This window comes from Choloepus didactylus, chromosome 15, assembly GCF_015220235.1.
Source record: "Choloepus didactylus isolate mChoDid1 chromosome 15, mChoDid1.pri, whole genome shotgun sequence".
Lineage (NCBI taxonomy): Eukaryota > Metazoa > Chordata > Mammalia > Pilosa > Megalonychidae > Choloepus > Choloepus didactylus.
The window spans coordinates 54,961,761-54,983,326 of NC_051321.1; the positions used below are offsets into that span (position 1 = coordinate 54,961,761).

At 39.5% G+C, this 21,566-nt stretch overlaps 2 protein-coding genes across 5 annotated transcripts in view; one reads left to right on the top strand and one right to left on the bottom strand.

The window, feature by feature from the left end:
* IPMK (inositol polyphosphate multikinase) overlaps window positions 1-9,892 on the bottom strand; it is a 57,590-nt gene extending 47,698 nt beyond the window's left edge. For all 3 annotated transcript variants that reach the window (XM_037804051.1, XM_037804052.1, XM_037804050.1), the window contains exon 1: window positions 9,672-9,892. In XM_037804051.1, coding sequence (XP_037659979.1) covers window positions 9,672-9,861 — 190 coding nt within the window. In that variant the 5' untranslated portion in view covers window positions 9,862-9,892. The remainder of the gene's footprint in view (window positions 1-9,671) is intronic.
* A 1,497-nt stretch (window positions 9,893-11,389) lies between these two features.
* Window positions 11,390-21,566, top strand: part of CISD1 (CDGSH iron sulfur domain 1) — a 33,020-nt gene continuing 22,843 nt past the window's right edge. Inside the window, exon 1 of one of the 2 annotated variants that reach the window (XM_037804054.1) lies at window positions 11,390-11,538. In XM_037804054.1, the coding sequence (XP_037659982.1) occupies window positions 11,508-11,538 (31 nt within the window). In that variant the 5' untranslated portion in view covers window positions 11,390-11,507. The remainder of the gene's footprint in view (window positions 11,539-21,566) is intronic. The other variant, XM_037804053.1, reaches the window with a different exon arrangement.

Here is a 21,566-nt window from a genome sequence, read left to right on the forward strand (position 1 = left end):
TTTTGCATTGCTATGGGGGTAGAAATTCTGACATTTCTTTTCGTATTACAGGATTAAGCCAAAGTATAAATGTATTGATACTGTTGGGAGCTAGGGTTCTCACTGGGTGGAAGAAGGAAAATCCAAATTTGGAATCAGGAAAGGAAAGGAAGAACCCTACAGAGCTAGACTGGACTGGAGTTATCAGTATGAAATCATGATTTCTAAAATATTTATAAATATTTTTTAAATTATGTCCACCAAAAAGGCTGTAACCAAGGAACACACCTAGCACCAGATCTTGGTTTCTAAATACCATTTAAAAAGAACCAGGAGGAGATCCAAGATAGCTGATTAGAGAGAGCCTGGCTCACTTCTCTTCCAGAAAAATAATTAGGGATCAGGCAGAAACTGTCTGCAGAAATGGATCTGGGGCTCTGGAAATAAGAGGAGGGCTCTACAACACACAGGAAAATGTGGGAGGAAGAGACAGAGAAGCTGTGGTGAGAGATCTGAGTAACCCCCTCAGTCACAACTCTGGGCACCCATTCCCCTATGGGGACAGAAAGCTTTGATTCTCCAGGCTCTGGCCAGTGAGGAGCTCCAGACCAAAAGGGCAGGAGAGGTCTATTCTCCGAAAAACAGGGCAATATTTGATCTAGCACTGTGCCAGCTTTGAGCCTATGAATTTGGACTCCTGGGACCACCAAAGGTTTCAATCTGCCCACTTGACCCAGCTAGGCCATTGTCTGGTGTGGAGAGCTAAAAATAGCCTGCCTTCTGAGGGCTAAGGGGAACACCTGCCAAAGAGTATCTGCTGGCAGGCAAAGAAAGCACACCTCCGGAAAGACACCTATAAAAGGCTTCTGAAGAGAGCCATATGCTGGGCAAGACAGAAAAGTGCACCCTTGAGAAGCAGAATTAAAGGCTTTTGGCATCTTTACTAACCCTCTCCCTGGGGCCCTGTGGAACTGGTGTGCGCCCCCTCCATGGGTCCCTGGCCCAGCCCTGGTTGGGTAATACTAACAAACCAAGTGTCAACCAAGCATTAACACAAAACCGATCAACAACAAAAGCTATGACAAGACAGAGACTTCAACTTCAGAGTAATCTCACCAAGATAACCCGATGCCCAGACATCAGTAAACAATAAGAAGCCATATTAAGAAACAGGAAGGTACAGTCCAAAGGAGCAAATCAAAAGGTCAGACAAGATACAGAATCTAGAACAACTAATCAAAGATGTTCAAACAAATCTCCTAAATAAATTCAATGAGATGGCTAAAGAGATAAAGGATATTAAGAAGCCACTGGATGAGCATAACGAAGAATTTGAAAGCATGTAAAGAAAAATAATAGATCCTATGGGAATGAAAAGCTCAGCAGAGGAAATTAAAAATACGCTAGAAGCACACACAACAGCAGATTTGAACAGGCAGAAGAAAGGATCAGCAAGCTAGAAGACCGACATCCGAATTTGAACAGACAGAGAAAAGAATGGGAAAATATGAGCAGGGTCTCTAGGAAATGACTGACAACACAAAGTACAGATTCATGTCATGGTGTCCTAGAAGGAGAATAGAAGGGAAAAGGGGCAGAAGGAATATTTGAGGAAATAATGGCCAAGAACTTCTTACAAAAGGCATTGATATCCAGGTCCAAGAAGCCAAATGTACTCCAAACTGAATAAATCCAAATAGACCACTCCAAGATACATACTACTCAGAATGTCAAAAGCCAAAGATAAAGAGAGAATTCTAAAAACAGCAAGAGAAAAGCAATTCATTACATACAAGGGATGCCCAATAGAGTAAGCACCAATTTCTCATCAGAAACCATGGAGGCGAGAAGGCCATGGTATGATATATTCAAGGCACTGAAAGAGAAAAATTGCCAGCCAAGAATTCTCTATCCAGCAAAAATGCCCTTCAAAAATGAGAGAGAGTTTAAGATATTTACAGACAAGCAGAAGCTGAGAGAGTTTATTAACAAGAGACCTGCCCTGTAAGAAATATTAAAGGGAGTCCTGCAGGCTAAAAGGAAAGGACAGGAGAAAGGGGCTTGGAGTAGAGTGTAGAATGAAGATTATCAGTAAGGGTAAATAAAAAGGTAAAAAGAGAGACAAAAATAAGATATGACAAATAAAAACCAAAGGATAAAATGGTTGATGTAAATACTGCTTTTACAAAGACACACACTAGCAGAATTGGTTAAAAAAAAAAAAAAGAGTCATCTGTATGCTATCTACAAACGACTCAAGTTAAACCCAAGGATACAGATAGGTTGAAAGTGAAAGGCTGGAAAAAGATATTCCATGCAAAACAGTATCAAAAAAAAAAAAAAAGTGGGGTAGCTATACTGGTATCAGACAAAATTGACTTTAAATGCAAAAAGAACCAGAGTTCCTTGGAAAAAGGGTTGATTCTAGGGTTGGGTAATGGAAGGTATGGTAGGAAGTCCAAAACATCTTGTGACAGAAAGTTAGGAAATGCTCCCACCAGCCAAATCTGGGACAATTTAAGCAGGAAAATAGGAATCCGTGAGTCCAAACTGATAATACATAAATGCATACACACGTGTGTGTATACACACACACACACACACACACACACACATATATATCAGGTATATATTATGAGGACTCTTCCTCATAATAGATTGTAGACTGATAAAGGTGAGGGAGTAGTAGAATTGGGAAAATCATTTGCAACTATTACAGTAAAGACTGCTTCAGGCAGTAATCAATGGATGACTAATCTATGGTGAAGTGTTTGATTAGAAGCAGAATATCTGCATGATCTTAAAAAGTGTCTGCCCACTGATGGCTTATTATTTGCAAGGGGAAAAATATTAACTATATAGTGAAGAAACCAGACCACACTTTGACTAGGTGATCAAAATGAGTACCATTATAAGGAGCAAACAGACCTTATGGGCTTCCAGATATGACACTCTTAAGAAAGATATACTTGTGTAGTATTCCAGTCAGAGATGCATCACTTGAATTTCATTGTAAGGACCCACTAGAAAACCCAAATTGAAGAATATTAAAAAACAAACAAACAAACAAAAAAAAAAAAAACACTGCCCTGCACTCTTCAAAAATAATGATGTCATAAAAGACAAAGGTTGAGGAACTGTTACAAATTAAAGAAGACTAAGAGACACGTCAACTAAATCCAAGAAATGATCCTGGACTGGACCCTGGACCGGAGAAAAACAAATACGAAAGAAGACATTATTGGGACAGTTGATGAAATTAGAATATGGACTAAAGATTAGATAAAAGTATTGTGTCACTGTTAAATGTCTTATATTTGATAACTTGTGGTTAAAGAAAAGAATACCCTTGTTCTTAGAAAATACACGCTGAAATATTACTGTGTAAAGTGGTTTGATGTAAACAGCCTACTCTCAAATGGTTCGGAAAAAATAAATATGCATACACAGAGAATAATAAAACAATGGGAAACTTTGTTATTGCAACTTTTCTGTAAATTTGAAACTATTTTAAGCCAGTTCGTTTCAGAAGATATTTAACAGATAGAGCAGTAAGCCAAAGCAGTTGTGAGTCTTCACACACAAGAATATTAGTTTAAATCTTTGTTTTCCCTGTAGATGATCTCATTTCTATATACTGAATTGGATCCAAATACAAATATCAGATTTCAACCATTTGTTTGAGACTTTAAAGATTTTTGAAGGAAATTAATGCAACCAGTTAAATAATAAAACAAAAAAATTTATTCTAACTTTGGAGAGCTTTAGGAATTTAAAATTGATAGCAAGTACACATTTGTGAGACTTTCCAACAGAAATAGCTGCACAATGTAAATGGTATGCCATAATGTACAAATATGTTCAATACATTATTTATAATAGCAAAATCTAAAACTCTAATACTAGAGAAATAGTTACATAAATTATGATACAACCCCACGATAGAATACAACAGTCTTTAAAAATAATGAAGTATATCATAAGCACAAATATGGATATTGTGATATAATACAAATTGTAAAAAGTTGCTGAATTATCTATTTTATGAAAAATCAAAATTGTGTTAATATGTTTATGTATGTGCCTAGAAACAAAGGCCTTGGAAGGATCTGATGAAACAGTTAACAATGATTGCCTGTGGGAAATGAGAGCAGGGGAAAAGGCACTACTCTACAGTTTGAATTTTTTTCCTAAAAGATCATGTACTGCTTTTAAAATTAAAAAAAAAAATAAAACAAGTTTTATTCTTAGAAGAATTTAAATGTACTTTGATGAAATATGATTTCAGTGAAAAACATAAAATATAACTTTTATATCAGAATTACTAACATATTCTTGCTACTTAACTATAACAAAATAATTCTGTTCAAGTACTTTCTTTTCTATTGTGTTTCACATTTTTAATTTTTAAAGTTAACAAACCTAACAATTACTTTTTGGAAGTAGGTAAGTTATCAATTCTAAATGGAAAAATCCTTGTTACTTAATGATAGTATCAAAACAAAACCAAAAAAAGAATATCCACAGAATGTCTTTAACAAAGCTTATTCTGAGAATTATTTCAACTGCCAGGCTCCACCAAGATATAATCGAAACACTGTACTTTAACACTGTAAGTAGTTTATGATAGTGCAGGGACATAATAAATTGTTGAACTTTGAATTACTGGCCATCTTGTTATCCTTTGCACATTTCATGAATAGTGAAGATTATCATCATTCACATATCCTTTTACTAACAATATATGCAGAAGTTGGAAATACCCTGAGAATTAAATTCAACAAATATTAGGTTGCTACTACAGTATTGTTCAGCGCTTTGAGCTCTGGTGATACAAAGACAGTCCCTAGTAACAGTCCCTAGTCAAAAGAATCTTACAAAATTGAAAAAGTTATTTTAAATTTAAAGCAATAATAAAGAAAATTAAGGATTACTTCTATAATCCAGTTTAATTAGGTTATTCGGGTGAAAAATTAACTTTTCCAGTCACAGTTTGCACTGTCGTTTTAAATAACATTCAGTACACATTGTAGTTAGTCAGAGATCACTATTACATAGTGTAACAATAGTTACACTCAAAGTGACAATCATCATTGGGATTTGGGATTTTTTGTTTGTCTATTCTCCTTTGCACATAATTCAATCTCTAGGGATCTTTAGGGAAACAATTACTTTTTCAGGGCTCTAAAATATTATTAGGTGCATTAGTATTACAGTTCATAATAAAATCAGTAGGCATGCCTCTATTAGCAGTAACTCCATGATGACTCTCAAACACTCATTACCAGAAGTGACACACACACAAAAGAAACTGTCTTTGCTAAGCACCTTGAGAATGTTGTTGTTGTTTTAATTTCACTGTACTGAAAGAACTGTCAAATCTCACTCTTTGACACCAATTGAGCATTAATGTGTGTACCTGGCTATGGAGATAAAATTATCTGGTCTCTAACTTCAAGGAACTCACAATCTAGTTAGGGAGAAAGACCCACAATTTACATGACAACATTCAACAAAAGGAAAGAGGTGGCAGAGATAAAAGTAATGGGAAAGTAGCTGCTCTTTGAGAAAGTAGATAATAATTTGTAAAATAAATCTGTTGACATAATTAAGACACAGAAGGCCAATGGTGACATTCTTTGTTCTTTGTACTTAGCACCTATGTTGGAAGAAGCCAAAATTATCCATGTAAACCTAGGTTTCTGTAAATCAGATTTAATTTCTACAACTGGATTTTAAACTTAAAAAATTAAATTTAAGGCATTATTTCAAGTGAAGAATTCTTAATTTTATAAATTTACAGAATGACTGAAAATCAACTGACTCAGATATTTCAAATCTACCAATTCTGAACTGATCAGCTCCAAAAAAGACACAAGAAACACCCTATGTGGTAATTAAGATGGAACAATTTTAGCAAGAGGGTTTGTTCTACTTCCTAGGACAGTCAACTTCAAATACCTGCTTCAAATACTAAATCAAGCTACTCCAGTAAAGAAACACCTTCCCCACCATCACCATGTAGCTCCACCTTCCCCTCCCAAGTACTCCCTATCACTGTGAAAGGCACCACTATACATCTTGTTTCTAAGCCATAAACAAACCTTAGGAGTCATACTACATACACGTCTTTCTTCTTCATCCCTCCTACCCCCAAATCTAATACATTACTAATTCTTGTCAACTTTATCTTCCAAGTTTTTCTCAACTTCATGCACGTCTACTCTACCAGATTGGTTCAAGTTATAGACATCTCTCACCAGGAGCACTGAAACTAGCATCTAGTCTCCTTGCAGATCTGTGTCTCTCTCCTCCAATCCCCTTTCCTCTAATTAATTCTCCACATTCCAGTTAGAGTGACTGTAATGGAAACACGAAGTTTCTTACAGTTCATTGATTTTGGGATAAGGAACAAAGATCCTTAGACTCACAAGATCCTACACAATCTGGTCCCATCTACCTCTCCAGCCTCTCATTGCCAGGCTCCCTTTTTTTTCCTTCCTTTTCCTAACCACATAAGATTTCCCATTGCCTTTAATATTCTCCCAACCTCCACTAGCCTAGTTAAATCCTTTATTTACTTCAGATCACAGTTCCTTTCTTTCTGGAGGAAGTTTTCTGTCATTTCCCTAACCAGGTCATTTCCCAACCCACCCTCTCCAATTTCTCACTCTGACAGCATTATTTACTTCCTCTTTGTATCACTTTGTAGCACAGTCATAATTTTATATTTATTAATGTAATTCCTTGACTGCCTTTCTATCCCACTAGTTCATGATAACAGGTATTGTATCTATTTTGGAATTTGCTCATAATTGTTGCCACAGTGCCTAGTACAGTACCCAGAAAATAACAGGCATTCAATAAATATTTGTTGCCAGGCCATTCTGAACCACATTTAATTCTATGTGCCACTGTCCTTCCTCTCAATTCTCACAGGCCAGATCTATACAAAAATCAGAGGACAGCAATACCTCATCACATTAAATAATAGTAATCTCAAAATATAATAGGTGAATGTTTATACTTTTAAATACCAATCCCTAATGCAATGGATAAAGTTACTAAGCTTCTATTATTTTAAGCATATTTCAGTCCTATGAAAGTAGTTCAATATTACCACAAAATTATACATTTGAATGATCCTGATTACCAGGACCATATTAAACTATTTTTAAACAAAAATTTAAAAAAGGAATCTTTAGATGTAAAGATAAAGTCACTGTTTGACACTAGCATAAAAAAAAATCACTTAACATAATTATGGCTTAAATAGCTTAAAACTATAAAATTGGCTCTGTAAAAATCCACGTTTCATTAATTCCTGGGAAATCTGAGAAAAAAGAAAATAATTGGCCTAAAGTTTAAGACTCAAGTCCCAAAATAGGAATCTGATTTTTTATAAAACCAAACAAAAACTATAAAAACTAGAGATACCCAAATTCATTATAATTGCCAAAGAACATTTCCATTAGTAATGGAAATTTCATATTTAACCACAAACACTGTTTCTTTATAAAATAACAGACACAATTACAGATACAGTCACTGAGTCACAGTATGTCAGCCTCAGTTTTTTTAGCAATGCTTCATCCTCCTCAACAAAAGTATTTAGTTAGACCATTTCTTTACAGTTGTCAGTTCCCAAAGGAAAAAGAAGCACAGAACAAACATAGTGTTGTAAATACTTTCAATTATCTGGTTGTTCCTCCACTTTAGCACCCTAATGCTTTCAGAATAGGTATATAAAAAATCAAGACACTACTCAGAAAATCTTAGGGCTGGGCTCCCGTCTCTTTCCCCCATTGCCCATGTTCTTCCAATTCCAAATCCTGTAGGTATTTTCTCTTGCTAAAGGGAGTTCTAAAGCAGCAACTTTTTAAAGTTTTGGAGTTGAAAGGGGCCTTGGGATTATTGATTCATTGCTCTCTTATATGGGTGAAATGATCCTAAAAGGTCAAATAAATTGTCCAAGTTCACAAGGCTAGACCGTGGTAGAACTGGCATTTAAACCTGACTTTCTTACTCAGTCCAGTTCATTTTTCAATTTCTCACAGTGTACAACGAAAAATGTACTTCGTGCATAACTAGTTTCACACTTCATATATAGGCTGTTTCTTTTTCTTTCTTTTGCTTTTTTTGTTGTTGTTGCAGGCATTGTTGAGCCCTCAGGAAGTACACCACATATCGTGATGGCTAAGGCAATTTTATATGGCTATGATATGGTTTTTAAAAAATCACATTATTAGTAAAAGACAGCTAATCTCATATAGAAGTCTCCGCATAATAAGCAACCTGTTCCATTAAAACTGCACGAAACTCCTACTCTTCCCATGAATACACAAATGTTTACAGCAGAAATTTTATTTTCACCAACTAGTTTTCCCTTGCCATCCAACATATTTCTAATATCTCTAAAACTCAATTGGCATTGAAGGTACAGGGTAAAAAAAAAACGAATTCTAAGCCTAGGTAAAACAATTTAAGAAAGCGGTATACCATATAACAATCAGTTAGTTTATTGCATTTCTTACTATTCTTTGCCACTTCTTCCCTCAGTGGCTTGTTAATTCATCTGATTACAACAGCAGGCTGAAATCAAATTCAAAACTAATACTCATCCATTTTCAAAAGCCTTGCTTGAGTTGTTTCCGCAAGCACAGTATTCAAAAACAAAAACAGTGCTCAGAGGCAGGACCCTTGCTTTCATAATCCTACCACATAGTGGTAGTGTTATTTTAGGCATGTCACTTAACCAAGCTTGGCCTCAGCCACCTCAACTGAAAAGGTCAGTATTATCAGCCTAAACCTGAATCCTCTTACCAGCATAATCCAAATTGTACCTAGCAGCCCCTCCAGGTCTAAGATCCACAATACTCACATACTATCCAACAGATCCCCCATGTAATCATGGCCCAGGGAAAGAGTGTTGAATAAACCAGGTGAATGAGAGTTTCTAAAACTGAACTTTCACATTACCAAGAGAATAAACTGAGGTAGCCCCTCTATTGTGCTTTAAAAGTTGTGAACTAACATACACAAGCATGATACATATAATCTTATAAAGACAAGCAAAAATAACTGAACGTCTAATTTGTGTACCCTTCTAGTTCAACAGCAGAGTATATTTCCTATGACCCCAAGGTTATGCATTACTGGAACCATACCTACCGGAGAAATCAAGGAGATACACAAAAATATCTCAAGGAGCAGGCTGAGATTCAGGATACACCAAGACAAGCTTTCCAAGAAAAACAAAACAAAAAAACATGTTTTGTCTTCCCCTCCAGCAATACAGCTGCACCCAGAAGAGAAGCACTAGATTAGCATCATCTGCATTTCATTCCTTTTCTTTTGCAATAGCTACTCGCCTATAATAAACAGAGCTTGTGCTCAGGGGAGCATTCACTTCCCTGTCCAGTAAAAATGAAGTTCCTTATTTTCACCAAGTACGCCGGCTCCAATCAACCACCCTCCCTGGGGAGAGCAAGCGCTCCGCTCCCCGCTACAAGCCGGACGCCCCTCTATCCAAGCCCCTTCAGCAAAGGTCGCGAGGCTCTGGAGGAGGGCGGAAGAGGCTCGGGGAGGGGGGGGGGGTCCAGCCCAGCCCGTGAGCGCCAGGCTCCTTCGGCCGGCCAGGGGGCTCTCGGAGGCGGAAGGGGAACGGCGAGTCCGGCGCCACCCCCACTTACCCACTTTGTCCTTCCCGTACATGTGCCCGGCCACCTGATGCGAGAGGGGCACGCAGCCATTCAGGAATCGAAGCTTGCCGCCCGCCGACTGCAGGGTGCCCTCGGGGGCGGCCTCGTTAGTCAGCGGGGTCCTCATTTCTGGGGGGCCCGGTGCCTCAAGCCGGAGAGGGGATGGCAGCTCCGTTGCCATAACGGAGAACTGAAACGGTGGCGGCGGCTAGAGTTGAAGAAAAAGGGAGGAGAGTGGGAGCGCCTGAGAGCGCAGGGGTCGCTCAGGCTCCGCCGCGAGGAGGCCCGGGGGTTCCCGCTGCTGGTGCCCGCTGAGGCCCGGGGAAGGGACCCATGACGCTGCGGAGGCTCGGGCGCTCCCCTGCCCAACTCTCAACCGTGCGCAGCTCCTGGCTCCCGCTCCAGTGCCGCCGCGGCCGCCAACCCCAGCGCTGCCCTGGAGGTAGAATCCAGCCGAGGAGCGGCAGCGGCACCCCGCGCTCCCCCGGGCCCTGACGGTGACGGCAGCCCCACCTCCCGCGCCCCCGCCCCCTCCCGCCGTCCTCCAGTCCCCTCAGCAGCCGCGCGCGCGTCAGCGCCGCCTGTACCGCCGCTGCTGCGGCGAGCTTCCGACTGCGCGACCCACGGCCGCCGCCACAACTGAGCATGCTCAAGAGGCCATCCGAAGGGACCACCCCACCCACTCACCCAGCGGCAGGGAGAGCGCGCTCGCAGTCATTCGCAAACCCACCCGGGCGCTTGCGTTAGGATGCCTCTGGTGCTATTGTGCCTTCATTCATTCAACTCGTGTTCCAGCGCTTCCCGTGGGTCGGCTCAAAGACGGCAGAGGCTTTCAATTTTGAGGAGCAGTCAGTCATTTTTATTAGGAAAGCTGGGAGACAGTAGCAATGCCACGAATGGCTTGGGAGGCCACCCCTTTTCAATCAACTTTCTCCAACTCCCAACCAACACAAAAATACAACAGAAGTAAAAACACAACTTGTTAGAAGACGCACCTTCAGAACACCCTTCAGGTTTACCCTTAGCTTCCTTCCCCAGATTGCGGTACTTTAGGTTAAGCCGCTCTTATAAAAGAATTTTGGAACCAACACTCATTTGCGGATGTAGCAGATAGAGAATAGTACTTTTTTTTTTAAGTGAACGTATTTTTTTTAAGAAATGAGTTTTTTCTCTCTCTCACCCAGCACTAAGAGCAGGTTCTAAGATCCTGAATCGTTTACTCACCAGGCCAAAGGCAAGAGAAAGGAATGTACATTCGGAGCTAGGGAGGTTTGGAATGGGACCCTACCATTGATTCCTGTGTGTCTGCTACAGGCACCTTCTATGAAAACTAGACCTGGCCTTGAAGGAACAAGACTATGCAAGAAAATGTTGGGTAAAATCTTAGATATCAGTATCCTGTGCACACGCCTTGCAAGTAACTAGCACCTGTCCTTCTTGCACCCAGAAACGTACACACCTGAAAGGGACGTAAATCCTGGCCTGGATTCACCATTCCACCGACCCTGCCCTTAGGCTCTCGGGCCCCACCCCTTATTTGCGCAAACTCTGTTAGTAGCTCTGGAGGCCTTTTCAACCCTCTCCCCTCCTGCGGCTGTCAAAATCCGGACTCGAGACTTCCTTTAAGCTCCGTACAAAGGCTGCACGCATGCTCAGCAACAACGAGCGACAAAAGTACACACGTGCTTAAAGCCCGCCGCAGCGCCTGCGCAGTAGCAATCTGGTGTTCATGCCCTTAGTACGCGTCTCGTACCTTGACTCCGGTTGTCCTCGCGAGCCCGGTTTGTGCTCAGTATCCTGTGCACACGCCTTGCAAGTAACCACGCCATGAGTTTGACTTCCAATTCCAGCATACGAGGTGAAGTTGGGTCGGGGGCTGGATGAGGCTGGCGCCCTACGCACAGGTTGCAGCGTACTCAGCACTTCCCCGTGCTGTTACCGGTGCCCTGCCGGTCCGCTGGTCCTGTAACCTTGAGATGCTGAAGGGCAAACCCTTGGCCTGCCTGGGGGCTGTGGGCGGACGGGGAAAGGGGGCGAGGTCAGGATATGGCTTGGCAGTGTAATGGGCAGAAGTGTAGAAAGGGCCATGCAGGCATCTACCCAAGTCTGTACCACGTTTCCCTTACCAGCCAAACACTGAAACCTAATAACGCTGTTGCTAGCTTTCCTTGTTCTCCCCTAAGAAGCTTGTGTCCTTAAGTCGCAGAGCCTGTAAAAAAGAAGAGGGAGGGGGGCCACACTTGTTCTCCCTTGTCACGTTTAAATTTTCGTGGAGTCAGAACGTCGATTTCCTACAATCCTGAAGTGATGCATGACTAATCACGTTTTAGTTTTGTACTCTTTTTTAAGGGAGAGAAACCCAATCCGAGATCTCCATTTTCCCATTTTTTAATTTTCCTTCTGGCATCTGGCGCTCGGTGGCGGTAGTCCAGGAGAGAGGATTGAAAACCGAGTTCAGTTTTTTCAACCTTGCTTCCCTTGTGCTAGTACCTAACGTTTGGAAACACTTCTTAGAAGGTCCAATTAAAATTAAGAGACCATAGATGTAGTTTTAGTGCAGTTTCACTTCATGACGATTCTTGTTGTTTGTATAATTGAGTGTAATACTATGCACCCCGTACGTGATATGTGTAATCTCTGCCAGGTATAAAACGCGGCACTCCACGGCTTGGTTACCCGTAACAGAGGTTCAGTAAGGATAAAAAGATAGTCCAGAAGTTGAGGAGAAGTAGTCCATTGATTCATTCAGTAAATGTTGGGCGTCTGCAATGCCAAGTACTGTATTGTGAAAGGTCCCTAGGAACTCAAGTCTTCATTTTGTAATAGCGGCAGTGTCTGTAAATCGGAGAATTCCACTTCTGTTGCCTCAAAGTAAAGGTGATAATCCATGACATTTTTAAGTTAAAATGTAGTACATAAGGAGGTGATTATTTGCAAAAATTATTTCCAAATATACTCATAGGTTCCTTTAAATAGAGACACCTTACTGTATTTAAAACAGTGATTTTTATTTGTGTTTTTGTTAAAAGAAACAAGCTAAGGAGGAGTGACAGTGTGATTGGGAAAGCCATATGGACCACACTCCCCTTTGTCCAGTGTATGGATGGATGAGTAGAAAAATGGGGCAAAAAAAAAAAAAAAAAGGCACCCAGTGTTCTTTTCTACTTTAATTGTTCTTTTTTACTTTAAATTTTTATTCTTATTATTTTTGTGTGTGTGGTAATGAAAATGTTCAAAAATTAATTTTGGTGATGAACGCACAACTATATAATGGTACTGTGAACAACTGATCGTACACTTTGTATGACTGCATGGTATGTATGGTCTGTGAATATATCTCAATAAAATTGAATTAAAAAAAGAAACAAGCTATATTTTCTGGGAATAACACTGTTGCGTAAAATAAGATGTTCATGTGACTTATGCCACTGATATTTCTAATTTTAGTAAGTACACTTGGTGAAAGAGGAGAAACCCCAGACTTGTCACTATTTGTAGGCTAATCTTTCCTGAAATCAAGACAAATTGGGTTTTGTGTTTTTTTTAAATTTTCCATTAGTTTGCCATTTTATATGGGATAGGAAATTGCTTGGTGACTCAGGTTATTAGTTTAACTTGAAGTATTCAACTTTGCTATGAGGAGTAACTACTTTCATTTCACCTTTAAAAAACCTAAAGATTGTCTTGAGGACTGTGCGGAGAAGCTCAGAGCCTTTGTAAATCTCTTCCACCAGCACCTTCCTCCTCAAATACAGTGGTAGAACTGAGCAGAGAATGTCTTGGGAATCTACCTTGTAATGTTTAAATCTCATAAAATTTGGTCCTACTCTTTTTAAACCAAACCTCTTAACTAATACAGGTTGAAAATCAAGTTAAATCTCTAGTTTGGGTGAGATAGAGGTGATCATGTCTCTTCTCAATTAAATGTGTTAATAGTTATAAAGGGCTTCAAATGATGCCTGACAATGGTAAGCACTACATAAGTATTTGTAAATAAAAAATAAAAGTGTGCATGTTCACACAGAATTCTTGTTTATATTGATACCGATCAAAAGTGGTGGGTTCTCTGCCCAATGTGCTCAAATGACCACATCAAGGTTTGAAAGAGAGAAAGAGTTTATTTGTAGGCACAAAGCAGGAGATCAGATGGCCTATTGGCCTAAACATCTGTCTCGCCAAACTGCAGTAACTCTGATTGTTCTATAGTATCAAAAGATGGGCAGGTTTTAGAATAATGAGGAGAATAGCTTGAGATGATGAGGTTAGAGATGATCTGATTATTGAATATGCACCGATTGATTACATGCTTAGTCACAGAACATATGTAAGAAAATGGGGGTCTTACAATGATGGGCATGATGTTTAGTATTATAATGAGGTATGGGTTATTTATAGGTTAAAGTTTGAGCTACTCCACATGTCCGGCAGGAGAATTTTGGTCGGATACAGCTCTATCAAGGTGACTTTGGAATTGGGGTGGGTTAGTTCTCGGCTGACTCAAGGACCTTTATTAATAAACATTAGGGGCTGTCCTTAGTGATCACAAGACTCTAATACTTGAAAAACCAGATAAAAGGATACAAGTGAGGGTCAGTCACAAGGTTTTTACATCACCAGATCACAAGATAAAGACTGTATAGTTATACAATCATCAAAGATCAAGGCAACTGGATTACAGTTTAGAGATTTCAGGTATTTCCCTCTGTCTACTTTTTAATCTACCAGAAAGTAAAAAGGAATATCTATATAACAATTCAGTAATTATAATCATCCCCTAAATCCTAACTCCTCTGTTACAACTCCTCCTTCTCATTATCAGTCTCTCAATCTTGAGGAATATCTGGGTGATGACTGTTCTAACTTCTTCATGCTAAAAAGGAGCATCAACATTATGGGCTGGAGGAATGAAACTGGTGGTTGTTCTTGGAGAGACTGCTTTCAGGGCTTATCTAGCATAGGAAAAATCCAGGACTTTAAGTCTCTGAAAAATAAACTTAATAAGTAAAACTTTATAGTCTTAGATAGAGCCCAGGCTATTCTTTTGAGTTTTAAGAAACACTGTTGGTTGGGGCTTGTCATACTGTGTAAGTTTGCAATATCTGGCTGAAACCTGTGAGTCACCTCCAAAATGACCTCTTGACTCTATTTGAAATGTCTTAGCCACTGAAATTTTATTTTATTTTGTTTTCCCCTTTTGGTAAGCCCATCGCATGAAGCCAGGGCTGGGCTCATCCCTGGGAGTCATGTCCCACCTAGAGGGTTAGGTAGTGAGTCTATTTGCAGAGTTTGACTTAGAGAGAGAAACTGCATCTAAGCAACAGAAGTTGTTCTCTGTGGGTGACTCGCAGGCATTAATTATAAGTAGGATTAGCTTTGCCATACAGAAATAAATTCCATAAGGGCAAGCCTCAAGATCGAGGACTTGGTTTATTAAATTGGGAGCCCCTAATGCTTATGAGAATAGCAAGAATTCCCCAGGTGGGGAAGTTTAATAGTTCCACGTTTTTTCTCTAATCTCTCAAGGTACTTTGCAAATACTTTTTCACTTTCTACCTAAAATACTCTGAATTGCATCAGGATATTACATTACAGTAACCTGTACAGAATATTAAGATCTCATTTCCTATTCTAGGTTCCATGTCAAATAAAGCTGAAATAGGTTGTTTAAATAAACTGACCAGACAAGTGAAGTTAAATATAAGTGTGCTACAAAAAAATTTAAATTCTGGACAAAATAAATATCCCTTCCTTTGGTCTCACATAGTACTTAAAGTCTTAAAATGCAGGCAGTATAATCTTTTACACTGTATTCTGTTTTATCTTAGCCTATCTGTTGTCGAAGTTTGATCTGTTTTTCACCTACTTTAACAGTTGCTTTATGGAATAGTGCTGACTTCCAGAGCTGGAGAACTAATTCTGAGTTTCAGGTGTCATACAGATACCCAAAGTTCTCGGGAACTACCAAGCTATATATAAAGAGCAAAGCATCTCAGAAATTGAGAAATAACAACCAAAGCTCAGGAATAAATGTGACTGCTGTAAGAGCTTACAATCTAGGCCCTAATTTTCTTATAAGCATTTTCTAAATGAAGCTATTTTCAGAAATAAAATGTTTGACAGTTGACTTACATAGGGGTCATCAACCACACATCATAGCAGAAGTTTTTCTTCTGTCTCACCTTTACGCATTTACCAGGATTATGTTAATTAACAGGTAGAACATAATTTATATATTTGCCTTGCTTCTCTTTTCAAGTTTCTTTGTGTTGAAGATGAAGCATCAGAGCAAAGTAGTGTAACTGACAAGTAAATTTGGCTGTTTCCAAAATCTGTAACCTTTTTCAGAGAATAGCTAAAACCATGACTAACAACATCATACTGTTATCTAACATCCTGCAGATCAGTATCAGGATTTAATATGGATAGTGAGAACATTGTCTAGTCTTTAGGAATTTTATACAATCCCTAAATATATGAAAAACATTTTACCTGTACAAAGTTAGCTAACAAAAGGATAGAAAATCCCTTTTAATTATTGTACTACTTCCCAAACACTTCCTATGTCATATAGTTAACAATTTTAACACCTCACTTTTATAAGGTGAAAGGGCAAATCTTTTGCAGCAGTTTTCCTTTAAAAGCGAGAGGATTTATCTTCTAAAATACAGAATGATAAGGTCAACATAAACATCAACAAGCATATTATTCTGATATGGCATAGAATCTTTGTTTTCATAGACAGAATACTAAGATGGTTAAGAAAAACTTTTTATAACTTCTCATTAAGAGAAGACCAAGAATCTACGTTATTTTAAAAGAGAGAAAAATTAAACTCCAGTTTTTGTATGAATATACAGTTTGACACAAAAAAGCTCTTACAAAATATTATAAACAAGCCTATCAAATTTTGGTCATCATTGACCATGACAAACAGAATTCACTTTCATAAGCCTTCTACAATTTTCAACATCCAGTCAGGTCTTGTCTTACATATTAAAACCAGCCATTTTACTTTAGGACCAACCATACTCCCTTAGACAATCTTATCAAATATTAGCATTGACTACAGTAAACAAAATTCACTTTCATAAACCTTCTACAACTTTCCGTTTTTACTCAGGCTTTATCCTACACATTCTTGAGGATAAAACTCCACACTTTTCTTTAACAAAGCACATCTTTTATATTTTACATATCCTCATACTTTACCAAAAAGATTTTTTGTGCTGTCTTTAAACATCTTACAAAACATAATTATTTTAAAAATAGTTTGTCAAAAATAGTAACTTAATTTCATTAAACACAAACTTACATTTTTTTACCATAATAAAGATCTAATAGATATAATGCTAGCTTATTTTACCTGTAAATTTGTATAAATTTAGGGAAAACATACCTAAGTAGAATAAAATGTATTTGTTTGATTCAAAAAGTCATCATAAGAACAGGAATAGGACTAGACTTTGTCACTGCATTTCTTCAGGCTGTATTTACTTATATATTCCTTCTATTGAAAGTTAAAAAATCTTGCTGTTTTCATAATAACCCAAAATTATGAGCAACCTCAAAAGCATATTGACTACCAAGCTCTGGAAAATATACTACAATTTTTAATTCATCCCAATCATAATTCCAGGAGAACTTTTCCATAGCATTCAAGGACATTTTCTTATACTTACTGAAATTCAGCAATTAGATCTTATTTAATTACTCATTCTTGGCTATAGCAAGCTCACTCTTTCTGTCTGGGCTTATATAGTGCTCTAGTAGACTAATCAAGGCCCACACTGAATGGGTGGGGCCACACCTCCATGGAAATTATCCAGTGAAAGATCTCACCCATAGTTGAGTGATCACATCTCCACGGAAACATCCAATCAAAAGTCTCCAACCGAATCAACACCAATACGTTGTTTCCTGCCCACACAAGACTGCATCAAAGATAATGGTGTTTGAGGGGACGTAATACATCCTAACCAGCACATTCCACCCCCTGAACCCAAAAATGACATAATCTTTCCATATACAAAATACATTCATCCCATCACAAAATCACAAAAACTTAAATCATTTCAGTAACAATAAGTAAGTACAAGATCCCATCAAAATCAGTTACAGGCATGGTTTGTCCTAAGGCATAATTCCCCTCTAGCCGTGGACCTGTGAAACTTAGAACAAGTTATGTACTTCCAATATACAAAGGAGGGATAGTCATAGGGTAAACATTCCCACTGCCATAAGGAGAAACTGAAAGGAAAACAGGGTTAACAGGACCAAAACAGTTCTAAAACCCACAGGGCAAACTCCATTAGATTTCAAAGTCTGAGAGTCATTAACAGATGCATCCTTGGGACTTGAGAGAGCGGCTTTCTCAACTTTCCAAGGGCCTATGCATCAGCCCTTTTCTCTCCAAACGCTGGGGTGAGTGCTCCAACATATCCACACATTGGGGAGACCACCTTTTTCTCAGCTCCACCCTCTTCAAACATCGGGGTGCCAATCAGACTCTGCCTTTCCAGGGCAAAGGCTCTACCCTCTTTGGGGCCTGGGGTGGCAAAATTCTTCCTGAGCATCCGGGTGGAAGGTCCACCCTTGACCTCAGCGGCAAACTTATTCTTTCCATTTGTATGGGCCACTCCACTCTCCCAGCCCGAGACCTCTTAACTCCAGATCTCAACCTCCATGACTCTGTCTTTGAAGAAATTTTTCCTTCAGTTTGTTCCTTGTCTGTCTCCTCCAATCCAGACCGGCAGCAACTCCATCTATAAAGATCTCGCAAAAATTCTGTTGGCTTCGCATGAAGCACATGGGTCAAAGCCATCAGACAGTAGGACTTTCCACAAATCCTTTCTGGATAATTCCATCTCCAATCCTGTCTTGTACTGAAATGGCGGCTGGGTTCCATCTTTGGTTAAATCCTCACGTTGGGCTGTAGCTTCTGGGGTTCTACCTCCTGGAAGCCCAGAACTTTCCAAACCATCAGTTTCTGGTTTCTTTGAATCCAAGGGTTCAGTTCTAAGTTTATCTCTGTCCTGTCACATTTTACTATAAGCTCCAAGTAGAAGCCAGGCTGCTACTTCTATATTTTGCTTGGTGATCTCATCAGCTAAATATTCCAGGTTGTCTCTCAAATTTTGCCTTCCATCCAACACCAGGACTCAATTTTGCCAAATTCTCTGCCACTTTAAAACAAGGTTCGCCTTCCTTTCAGTTTGCAGTGACACTTTCAACATTTCTGCTCATGGCCTCATCAGAAGTATCTTTAGAGTCCATATTTCTACCAATAGTCTCTTCAAAGTAGTTTAGGCCTTTTCTGTCAAGTTCCTCACAATTCCTCCAGAATCTTCCCCTTATCCATTTAAAAAGCCGGTGCAACATGTTTGGTATTTGCAAGCTCAGCAGCACCAACACCCCACTTCTCCAGTACCAAAATCTGTTCTAGTTTGCTAGTGCTGCCGGAATGCAAAACACCACAAATGGACTGGCTTTTGTAAAGGGGGTTTATTTGGTTACACAGTTACAGTCTCAAGGCCATAAAATGTCCAAGGTAATGCATCAACAATCTGGTACCTTCACTGGAGGATGGCCAGTGGCATCCAGAAAACCTGTTAGCTGGGAAGGCACGTGGCTGGTGTCTGCTCCAAATTCTGGTTTCAAAATGGCTTTCTCCCAGGACGTTCCTCTCTAGGCCACATCTCCTCTTCCAAATGTCACTCTCAGTTGCTCTTGGGGCATTTGTCCTCTCTTAGCTTCTCTGGAGCAAGAGTCTGCTTTCAACGGCCGTCTTCAAGCTGTCTCTCGTCTGCAGCTCGTCTCTCAGCTCCTGTGTGTTCTTCGAAGTGTCCCTCTTGGCTATAGCAAGCTCACTCCTTCCATCTGAGCTTATATAGTACTCTAGTAAACTAATCAAGGCCCACACTGAATGGGCAGGGCCACACCTCCATGGAAATTATCCAGTGAAAGATCTCACCCACACTTGAGTGGATCACATCTCCCCGGAAACATCCAATCAAAAGTCTCCAACCAAATCAACACCAATACGTTGTTTCCTGCCCACACAAGACTGCATCAAAGATAATGGCATTCTGGGGGACATAATACATCCTAACCAACATGCACACCAATTAACAATTAAACAAGCATTAAACACTTACTATACCTAAGAAACATACCAATTAACAGTTATGCAGGCATCATACACTTACTTAATTTCATTAAGTACTAATTAATTATTGGATTACTTATTTTCTAGGAGTATTCTTAACAAACTCAGGTCAGGGCCTTGATCCCCATACAGAGTGGTATCCCCAAAACCAGAAAGGTGTAAATGTCAGAGCAAAGAGGGATCATTCTGGAAGTGGGACCCCACACTCAGTACCAGGTCCTAGGGACTCGAACTGCCACACTGACTTCCGGCCCACTTTTACATTGATGACCCACTCACCGAGTCTGATGTCGGGACTTGGAACTGGAAACTGTCTCTCTCTTTGAAGCTTTTTAAGGTGCTGATGATCTGGAGTGCCAGAAGAGTAGAGAAAAACTCAGTTGCTGAGCCTCTAGACTAAAAGTGTCTAGCGGCCGCAAAAGGCTCAATTACCACATTTACCTGTCCCGCCAGGGTTCCAGAACTTTGAGCAATTGAACTCCTTATTTCTTAGGAATCTTTGTCCCTTCTGGGGTTGCCAAATTGATACCTATCAAAAGTGTTGGGTTCTCTGCCCAATGTGCTCAAATGACCAATTCCTGAGACGGGGGTTTCAAAGAGAGAAAAAGTTTATTGCTAGGCACAAAGCAGGTGATCAGTTGGCTTATTGGCCTAAAAATCTGTCTCCCCGAACTGGTGTAACTGTGATAGTTTTATAGTATCAAAAGATGGGCAGATTTTAGAATAATGAGCAAAATGGCTCAAGATGACGAGGTTAGAGATGATCTAATTATTGAGCATGCGCCAATTGAATAGATGCTTAGTTACAGAACGTATGTAAGAAAATGGTGACCTTATGATGATTGGGTTTGATTTTTAGTGTTATAATGAGGTATGGGTCACTTATAGGTTAAAGTTTAAGCTATTCCAAGTCAGGCAGGCCAATTTTGGTTAGATTCAGCTCTGTCAAGATGGCTTTGGAATTGGGGTGGGTTAGTTCTGGGCTGACTCAAGGCCCTTCATTAATAAACATTAGGGGCTGTCTTTAGTGATCACAGGACTCTAAAACTTGAAAAACCAGATAAAGGGTACAAGTGAGGGTCATTCACAAGGTTTCTACAATTACAAGAGCCCAAGATAAATGACATATAGTAATACATTATCAAAGATACAGGTAATTGGATTACAGTTTAGAGATTTCACATGTCTCCCTCTGTCTACTTAAACATACCAAAGAGTAATAAGGAATATCTATATAATGATTCAGTAGTCATAATCATAATCATCCCCTAAATCCTAACTTCTTGGTTACAATATTCAGAAGAAATATAGTGGGTGAGCTATAAATAAAAAATGATAGGTGTCAAAACCAGGGCTTGAATCCAGGGAGAGGCAATGAGAATGGGTGATTGGAAATTAAAATCCAGTCAAGGATACCAGTCAGTGAGATGGTTCTTGACAACCAGTTTGGTCTAGGATACCATTTGTTTCTTATAGTTTCAGACTTTAACTGTTAAGGCCTTCACTACCCTAGACGACTTCTTGTTCCATAAATGACATTCAGGAAGTTTCCTAAATGTCCTACTCCTTGATCCCTAGGACTCATTGAATTTGCTCTCATCTTTAACCCCTTCCCTTCTGTTGCTGTTTGCAAAGAAGTGGTTAACTGTGAGGCCATTCTCTCCCCATGTCCACCAGAATACCACTCTCTTCTGCTTCCTAAAGCTCTTGTCTTGATAATG